The sequence below is a fragment of the Ostrinia nubilalis genome, chromosome 3 (assembly GCF_963855985.1).
Source record: "Ostrinia nubilalis chromosome 3, ilOstNubi1.1, whole genome shotgun sequence".
Taxonomy (NCBI): domain Eukaryota; kingdom Metazoa; phylum Arthropoda; class Insecta; order Lepidoptera; family Crambidae; genus Ostrinia; species Ostrinia nubilalis.
Window position 1 is genome coordinate 10,814,473 of NC_087090.1, and position 10,295 is coordinate 10,824,767.

General features: G+C 35.5%; 1 protein-coding gene across 8 annotated transcripts in view; it reads left to right on the plus strand.

Annotated features, from left to right (window-relative positions):
• The window catches only part of LOC135087899 (sodium/hydrogen exchanger 9B2-like), a 54,743-nt gene extending 44,716 nt beyond the window's left edge, over nucleotides 1–10,027 (plus strand). For all 8 annotated transcript variants that reach the window (XM_063982743.1, XM_063982744.1, XM_063982747.1 and 5 more), the window contains 5 exons: nucleotides 448–619; nucleotides 2,453–2,607; nucleotides 4,985–5,149; nucleotides 5,821–6,028; nucleotides 7,610–10,027. In XM_063982743.1, the coding sequence (XP_063838813.1) occupies nucleotides 448–619; nucleotides 2,453–2,607; nucleotides 4,985–5,149; nucleotides 5,821–6,028; nucleotides 7,610–7,794 (885 nt within the window). In that variant the 3' untranslated portion in view covers nucleotides 7,795–10,027. The remainder of the gene's footprint in view (nucleotides 1–447; nucleotides 620–2,452; nucleotides 2,608–4,984; nucleotides 5,150–5,820; nucleotides 6,029–7,609) is intronic.
• Nucleotides 10,028–10,295: the final 268 nt, after the last annotated feature.

The following is a 10,295-nucleotide window of genomic DNA, read 5'->3' on the forward strand; positions in this document are numbered from 1 at the left end:
GATTTATTTAAGATGAAATAATAGACCTATTAGAAGTGCTTGCGTGTATTTTCACAAATTGCAAATCTAAAAATAAGAATCCTTGAGCATATCGGTAATCAATATCCTAGTTATAATATTAGTTCTATGGGTTCAAATGTGGGCCAGTAACGTAGTTCTGTTACACTTGTTTTACTACTTTCTCATGTGACTTTATTTACGACTTAACAGTAAAACAACTTTCATTATAACCAATGATGGATTACATCACCTGAAAACCTCTTCATCTATTAAAAATAGACTTCGCCACCTCCTAACCCTTACTGCGAATTTTACACTCATCTGATTATACATTACTCGTTGTGACGTTATACATAAGAACCTAACCAGTAACTTTTTATCATTAGGTTTATCATAAATTATTATTTTATTTATTAAAAGATATTCATAAAGATTTCTTTGTTCTAGGGTCCTCTTAGTATTATCGTTGGTATAGTGGTCGGTGTAATCTGCGGATATCTACTGAAATTCGTTCCGGAGAGGAATGACGCGTTCCTGGTGCCTCTTCGAGTATTGTTGCTCCTTGCTGGAGGCCTCTTCTTTGTGCTCGGCTCGGAGGAAATCGGCTGGGGTGGCGCTGGTGAGTACAATATCATCATCATCAGGTCTCCGATGCAGGAGCACGACCCTCTCTAATTTACCAGAAGCAAATGAAGGATTTGGCCTACACTTACCATCAGGTGACCCGTCTGCTCGTTTGCCTCCTGTCACATAAAAAAAACACTCCTCACCCTGGCCAGACGGGTTGGGGAGGCGTAGTAGTTCAATATCAACCTCATCATAAATTCGCATTCCTACCTTGACCTACAACTGGGTCAGACAGATCAATATCAATTACACAATAATTGATCGTGTAATAGTTGTAGGAAAAATCAGCTAGATATGAGGTTATTAGCCGATTCTACTCATTTGTCGTAACAGACAGTATAGTGGTAGTATAGTGGTTCGTAACAGACACTATGCCGAGGTCGCGGGTTCGTTTCCCGCACAGTGTGCATTGGTAAACATGTTAGTTTGTATTGGTCTGTGTTTCTATCTATAACTAGCTTTCCGCCCGCGGCTTCGCCCGCGTGGAATTTTTCGGTTTTTTATATAGCCTATGACATTCAGCAATAATGTGGCTTTATATTGGTGAAAAATTTTTTAAAATCGATTCAGTAGATCCCGAGATCACCCCTTACAATTTAACAAATATACAAACACTCAAACTTTACCTCTTTAATATTAGTATAAATAAGTATAACTATAATGCAAAAAACTATTTAAGTATGTTTTTACTCAAGTACAAGCTTTGCTTAGTTTGGGACTAGTCCCAGACTCTAGAGTCACAGTGTAAAAATGTCTAAGAACATTTATTTGTGTACGTCTTTTTGCACTAAGCCACTGCCCCTATCAAGGCAATTCTATTACTCGTATGAAAATTGGTCAAACTGTCTAGACTTAAAATGGACAAAAAATAGGTTTAGGTATAGCGCATATGTACCTATGTAATACGCTCGAAAATATTTACATTGATTAAACTAATAATAATTTACAATTTTGTAGGAAGGTTATTATTACAGATGTATTAAAATGAGTCAATACTGAAATCGCGAAGAACTATAAAGTTAATACATATTAATTTGTAAAAATTCAATGGCATGAAGGCCTTGTGTTCTTCTGATGGGTAATTAAACTATAAACCCGACCGCGGCATAACGTAGAGCACCCACTACGCAGAATTTACAAACAGATATCCACGTTCGTACTAACAATCGTAAAAACTTGGCCGTGTGTAGTCAATAGCTTCGGATAATTGTTTTTCCGTCGTACACTAGCGGTTCGCTTTCTCCTGAACAATGCCTTGTTATAAGTAAATGTATCGAGACGCAATAAAACAACAGAGAAACAATGTTGACTGAAAATTCCATTCCCATCGTTTTTAGTTACGCCGACAGTAAATATTTTGGGGAAGCAAGACGTGCATTGGATCGTTTGATAAAACAAGCATCCTTCGCAATGTTTAGGGTTTGACTTTGATGTAAGATGTCTGTTATGTTACCTGAAAACTATCTGTAAAGTTAACGGTAGAGTTGTCATTGCGACCAAATAACTGTAACTTAAGAATGTTTAGAAAAATATTAGTTGACGTTCATTTCATTCATTTCAAAATCATGAAAGTATAGGACTACTAGTATCTGTCTTAAGTAATTGTAGGATATGCGGGCCTTTTTAAGTCTTAAGCTGCCTGCCTACCAGATTCGAGTAAAAAGAGCTTGAAATCTCTGCTTCCTTGCTCCTATTAGTTAACTTCAGTTAAGTCCGCTCTTCTTCTTTCCATTCGGTGGACAGGCAGTCTTATCTGTCGTTCAAAAGATGGTTAACTGGTGACCCAAGTAGATAATTACTTAGACGTCTCGTTCATTTTTTTCAGGGCCACTGGCCATCATCGCTTTTGCGTTCGTGGCGTGCAAGAACTGGGCGGACCTGGGCTGGGAGCTGGAAGACAACCCAGTCGCGACAGCCTTTGAGATCTTCTGGATGTTCTTCGAGCCCATGCTGTTCTCAATCACCGGCGCTCAAGTCGTTGTAAGTATAAGTGCAAATAAATGCCAAAAAGCCACCATAGCCGAACGGTGAAGGGGTCGGACTGGTCGACTCGTGATCCGGGGAACGCAGGTTCGGTCCCCGCCGTCGCTCGACTATTGTGGTGAGCTCACTCGTGACAATGTTTAGCTTAGTACGAGGGGCTAACGTGACTATTAGTAATTTATGCAATAACAAATCACTAATAAAATCTTTATAAAAAAAAATTTTGCAAAGGCTCTGCTCATAATCGTACACAGAAAAAAATAATAAAAGTAGATGTGCAATAATTCAATGACATTTAGACTGAGTGTGATTGACCTCGTCCTTTTTTCCTCGTCTGATTTGCACACCGGTACAGCTTCCGGTAGATATGTACTTGTACAAGCGTTAATTAGAAGTGACTTCAGTTAATTAGTTTCGGTAATTTGTAAGTAAAAAAACTGCATATCTACTTAAGGTTTTTTTATGAGCTTATCTTTTTTATAAAAAAATATTTTGTCGATAGTCGCAATTTAGCACTCAATGTTTGAAAAATTTAACTTAATTACGAATCATTAATATCGTCGTACGTATATACATCACTAATAGGATACGTAGGTACAAAGTAATATATTTAACGCTGCTGAAGTTTAGCCGCTAATTGCTACTACAGCAAAGCCAAGCAAGTGATAGAGGTTCACTACATTTGCACTGTTATATCGTATAATATTATTATGAATTACTGTTTTATGTTGAACTGGTAACTCAATTTTACTGTGTAACCGCTCACCTCATGTGCCTCATGTTAAGTGCCGGCTTTTTTTAACTTTGTTAAATTGACAAAATAATTAATTATCGATTTTATGGTCATGTATATTTTTTTGCTAAGTAAGTAACGGCTTATAATCTAGATTAGTGCTGCGATTAGATTAAAATTATGTCAAGAAAAATCTTAATAACAGATTATGAAGATCACTACTACTCAACGTCAATTAAATGCGTAGTAGTAATCAATTAAATGGGTTTTGACCCTGATTCAGGGAAATTATGGTAATACCACATTTACAGGTACTTAATTGGTATCATGCTATCCATAAATACCGTTCAATTAGAACTTTGACTTTAAATAATTAAACTACTCCAATTTTATACAGGTAAAGTTCTTTAGAATAGAAGGGTTAGATACTACTACCACCTACTTCTATCTATATCTACTCATCTGATTTTAACAAATATGTAATTTTATTAGATACTAGCGGCGCAGGACCGGTCTTTGTGGAAATCCTTGGGGGAGGCCTTTGTCCAGCAGTGGACGTCTTTCGGCTGAAACGATTAACGAACGAACGAACGAACTAGCTGACCCGGCGAACTTCGTACCGCCTTAGCGTAGAGATTTTCTTTATATTTTTTTCCGTAAAAACCTTGTACAGAGTATTAGAAAACTACAAAAAAAATCAGCCAAATCGGTCAAGCCGTTTTCATGTTATGTCGTGACAACGGAAAACGGGTTTCATTTTTATATATATACAGGGTGTTAGGTAAATGGGTATATGAGCCGACACTAGCCCATGTTAACATGGGCATATAAATGGTATGGTGAAGTCAGAAAATTGATATCTTCATTTTAATTATTTTAATTTTCATACAAATCGGATTTTATAAAATTTGTTTTGTATGAAAATTTAAACAAATAAAATGATGTTTTCGAATTTCTGACTTCACCATACCATTTATATGCCCATGTTAACATGGGCTAGTGTCTGCGCATAATATACCCATTTACCTAACACCCTGTAGATTTAGCAACTATGTGAAAGATGAAGACTATTTTTATCCCGTTAGATTGGATTTCATACGAGTAGCTGTGTTTTTTATTGCGGGACTAAGACTTTCTGCGACAAACTGCAATACACGCGGTCGAAGCCTCAGGCAGAAACAAGTCAATAAATTAAGGTTGAAATGAATGGAGTATTCCATTAATTTCACACACTTGAACAAATAACGTCTGTACCATTGAACCTTGCAAAATTATAATAAGCTGAAGAGTGACTTTCAGTCTTCTGAATTGAACAAGAATTCTTATTACAAGGAATTATAATTATCTTCATTTTATTTTTTTTAATTTTCATACAAATCGGATTTTATAAAATTTACTTTGTATGAAAATTAAAAAAAAAATATGTTATCAAATTTCTGACTTCACCATACCATTTATATGCCCATGTTAACATGGGCTACTGTCGGCTCATATACCCATTTACCTAACACCCTGTATATGTTGCAGTCAAAACTCATAAGCACCGACATACCTAATGTGTGTAAAAGCGCTTTTTAAAAGCATTTAAAAGCAAAAAATCAATTTTATTTTAATGACCTTTACTTAAAATGTGGTTTTTAGATTTCAGAGCTGCCGATGGATCTGGTGCTGTATGGCAGCGGTATCCTAGTGGCGTGCATGGTGCTACGAGCGATCGTGACCAGCGTGAGCGCGGTGCGCAGCAACCTTAACACGAAGGAGAAGATCTTCGTCGGACTGTCTTGGATGGCCAAAGCCACTGTACAGGTAATACCCATTTTTAGGGTTCCGTAGTCCTGACAAGGAACCCTTATAGTTTCGATATGTCTGTCCGAGGTTTTGCTTGGAAACTATTGGCACTAGAGAGCTGTAATTTTGTGGAGGTATGTATTTTAATCACGCCGACAAAACGGTAAAATAAAATTGCGCGTGGCACTACACGCACTTGGCTAATTTTTCACAAAACTTGTGGTGCCACGTCCTATTTTAGAAAAAAAGTTATCATATTTTTAAACATAATAATTATGATTACACGTAGGTAATAATATTTAAGGCTGAGTTGCACCACCTAACTTTGACCGTAACTATTACGATAACCGATGTTTTTTATACGGATTTTTGACGTTTGAAAATAAGATGGTGCAACCCAGCCTAAGACTTATTTTAGTATGAATAAACTATTTTCAACAATAGTTTTCCATTGTCTCGTTTTGCATTCTTAACAGGTATCCCTTTAATGTATTATACAAGCAGGACCCTTTGCCAACATTCAAACAATGATGACTTCAAATCAGCATTCTAAAATCGATATAAAATTTATTTATTTATTTAAACTTCTGCACTCCAATGCACTGCGGTGGACTTAATGCCGGATGGCATTCTCTGCCATTCAGTCAGTCAGTCTGCCATCAATTTATTTATCTATTATTGTTTCCCAGGCTGCCCTAGGCCCAGTAGCCATCGACGAAGTCGGCAAGATGGTCGGAGTCGACGAGGACAAGCTTGTGGAATTACGAGGGTATGCGGAGATCGTGTCCACCTTGTGTATCCTGTCGATCGTGATCACGGCGCCTATAGGAGCCATTGTGATCACGCTCACAGGCCCCCGCCTGCTGTCCAAGACCACCAAACCACCAGTACTTGAAGGTACGTTTCATTCATTTGATTCGATCGTCATTTTTTTTATTTTTTAGTCAAAATCTTACAAGGGTATGATTGTGTTCATCGCATCCTGTCGATCGCAATTACAACTAGGGTAAGTCTTCCAGTCATTGGATAAAACACCTCTTAAAACGTCCTTAAAATGAATATTAGAAAAAGAAATATTACTGATATTATCTACTTCAAATGCAAATTGTTATCTCCATCTGTCGGAACCTGTTAGTTGTTGAAGTAGATATACAGGGTGTTTGGTAAATGGGTATATGAGCCGACACTAGCCCATGTTAACATGGTCATATAAATGGTATGGTAAAGTCAGAAAATTGATATCTTCATTTTAAATATTTTATTTTTCATATAAATCGGATTTTATCAAATTTATTTTGTATGAAAATTAAAAAAACTAAAATGATGTTATCAAATTTCTGACTTCACCATACCATTTATATGCCCATGTTAACATGGGCTAGTATCGGCTCATATACCCATTTACCTGACACCCTGTATATGCTATTTTCATTTTTTTTTAATTTAATAAAATTTTTAATTCAATAAATAACTGTCCAATAATTCGACTACATGGCCATGGCCAATGACTGGCAGTTCACCCTACTCATAGAAGCTATCGTTATCATAAATATCGACATTCCCAGGCTCTATCTGCATGCTGGATAAAACAACCAAACTATCATTACTCGTCATTGTATTAGACTCTTTTTGTATTTTTTCTGCTACATTATTATACAAAATTATTGCGCTAAAAACAGACTTTGACTATGAAATCAAATTGTTTTAAAGTATTCAATAATTAATACTAGCTACTAGTAAAATGTAAAAACCCACATAAAGATACTACTTGGCTATAACATCTAATTTGAAATATTCTTCAAGTATTAATGAAGCATATAGCAATAACTTGTGCGATAATGTAATCTTATTTAAGTAAGATTATAGATTCAGCTGTAATTGATATATTAAAATCTATTCAATAAACACCTGCGTCAATAAATAAGTATGACCTAACACGTACCGCGATGAGTTTAATATCAGAAACACTATTATTCTTATGAGTAAGAACTTCATCGCTTCAGTATTTTTAAACGACTTTTATCAATACTTATCTCAATTTTAAAATTGACTTGTTAGCGTGCACCTTATGAGCTGAAGGTGTATAGTTGTCAACAGCTAAAGGTTTTAAGATTATTTTGTTGCAAATTCGCACCTATTAATAAGATAAGATGGCACATGTTTACCTTGATGTGCCGCCATCAACCGCCGTTTTAATAGCAGCACATGTATCACCTTTGATGTGACTTTATGTTTCATTTAAAATTCAAAGTGATACGTTGAGTTAGAAACAATACAAAACGAAGGCCACAACAAACACTTGATCAAAGACGATTTAGATTATTTATTTAATTAAAACGTCAAAATTTATAGTTATGATGATTAGAATTTCATTTGATCGTCTCTATACTATCATGAGTGTCTCAAAGTCATTAAATTTAGCGCCTATCACAATATCATTAGCGGGCTATAAAATAATTACGATTATTTTCGTCGCAGGTTGGCGCAGATCTCACCGGCCATCCATCCGAGACATCTCCATCATCGACGAGGAGGACACCGGGGAGCGAGACGCGGAGGCCAGCGAGCCCGCCACCCCAGTTGCCCCGGGCTCCCCTGCTCCCACGCCCGCGGCCTTCAGCACCCCAACGCCCATCACAGTGCAGCCCAACCGCCTCACATGATCCCACGCGCACATCACATCCCCACCCCAAAAAGGACGGACAGTTTACTCGACTCTGTAACAGTCTAGGGCCTTTTTTCAGTGGCAACGTTTCGTGGCCTTGCCAGACTGTTTTAGGTGTTACCCGATATGTGTGCCAATATTCGTAAACATGGCTCTACATTGAAGTATCCATCGCTCGTTTTCATGTCAGATTTTCAGTGATTAAAAAGATGGATCAAAACGTTTCGTGATATGTAGGCCCTCTGATTCTGACATACTAATTGACTATTCGTACTGGATGTAAATATGTGTATCAAACCGTCTGAAACATTAAATCTATTCTTAAAAGTAGCATAAATTCAGTTAGTCACAATGTTTTTCGGGGTGATGCTGTGTGGTGTGCGTTATTAAAATCGATGAGACGCACCGAGGCTGTCTTTTCTATTTGGGATACGTTAACATTCCCAATTGTTTAGTTTATAAAATGTAAATTAGTTATATAAGTGTCGAAGAAACGCCAACTGAAATCGAAAGCCTAAGTAACTTTAATGTAGATGGAGGCCCAAAGCCTGAATCATGCTCGATCATTCCGAATGTGTCCAGTGTTATTCATTTTTATCGAAATTCGCGAAGAAATATTTATGTTTTAATTTACTTACTTGTATGTAAATTTTACATTGTTATTATTAAGAAGTAACAATATAGGTAATACAATTTTAAGAATGTAATTAAAGAGAAAGTACTTAACAAGTAATATTGTTACTTTCAGTTATAAGAGACATGCTAGTGATCATATATTTTAATTATTAATTTTGTATAAAAATATGCATCATGCTATAAGTCTATAAATGTACTGTCTAAATGTAATTAATTCACTTTCAAAATGTTAAACACGCACCGTTACAGTCCAACACGTATAAACCACTTGCGTTGTGTCGACATATACCTTATTTTTCATTAAAAATAATTATTGTACAGTATAATTAATAGTTACAGAAAGATATTAAAACGTATATATTGCTTTATAGAAGAAGTCACAAATATATCATATTTATTAACCTCCCAGAGCTACAATCGTGTAATGTCAAATACGTTTAATTACAGAGTGTTCTTCGTCCAAAGTACATTTTGGCAATGTGTTTATATTAAACGACTGGTACCTACCGTCCGTAATTTGTAGGTACTTTGTACCCAATGTATAGGATATTTTTATGCATTTAGAATTCGTGATCACTCCATGGGAATTGGTAATGAATGAAGAAGCACTACATTCATATCTGTAGGTATTTAAAATTAATTGTATTTACTCTTATAGCAGTGAAAAAGTTGATAACTAGCAAGTAAAGGTACGATTTCGTACCCCGCCGCAAACCGCTGCTGTAGACTGCACGTAGCGCTACGTTCTTTTATGGTAGGTACCACTATTTGTTTGAATGTACAGTATTTCGTAAGAGCTGCGTATACTCTGCAGTTGCGATTTATTGCGTGGTTCGAAATAAAACCTTAAATAACACGTAGGATTATTGTTGTACGGATGTGATATAACAGTATACTTAATCGATGCCTTAGAGGAAACCTCGCTATTAGTTCTTATACAATTAATTAGATATTGTTACCAATACGGAGGCATATAAGGCACAAGTATTACTTACGATATTAGTTTTAATTGTTTAATATACAATCTAATTGTAAACAAATCAGTATTGTCACTATTTATAAAAATAATTAATTTATCGAATCAAAATAAATTAATGTTTGGTACAAAAAGTTGCTAGAATAAGTGTTCATCGCCCTTAGGTAACGATCATTCTAAGTATTTAAATGTATAGATTAGTACTAATTTAATCATTCGCCATACTTTCGTCATATTCATTACTTAATTAAGATCGTAATTGAGGATTTGCGTAAACTGGAATAAATTAATAGTGACATAATTACCTACTAAGCAAACTGTATTTGCCTTCAAAAGTACCTATTTTAATTTATGTAAGTACTTTATTATGTTATTACAAGTAGACCTACACATTTTAATGACAATTAATCGTCTTATTTTTAACGTAATTTGTATAGTACTAATAGGGTAATTTTATTGGTTGCTGTAGAAATGCAACTGGATACTATTTAACATTCCTGCAAGCAGGGACCATTCACGTTTGCCCACTATTTGTACTTCAATCATTATAAAAGTGAAGTATATAAACATCAACATAAAATGTATGAAAAAAGCAATAAACTACTGCAAGAAATATCAATTGTTTTTTGTTATGTTATGTTATGTTTCCCATATTTTGTTGACTAAATTAAGGGACTGGTGTATGAAGAGAGCCCAGAGATTTGACTGACAAAAACTCTTAATTCCTCTTCCCCCATGTGTCTCATAAATATTCAGTAAATAAGATTGTGCAATTGAGCTATAAGTTAAATGACTGGAAATAAGGTTCTTCCACCTTTTAAAAGCTAAAAATCTCCGAAAACATAGCTTGGTAAAATACTAGGTATGTACAGAAACCTACTGGATTC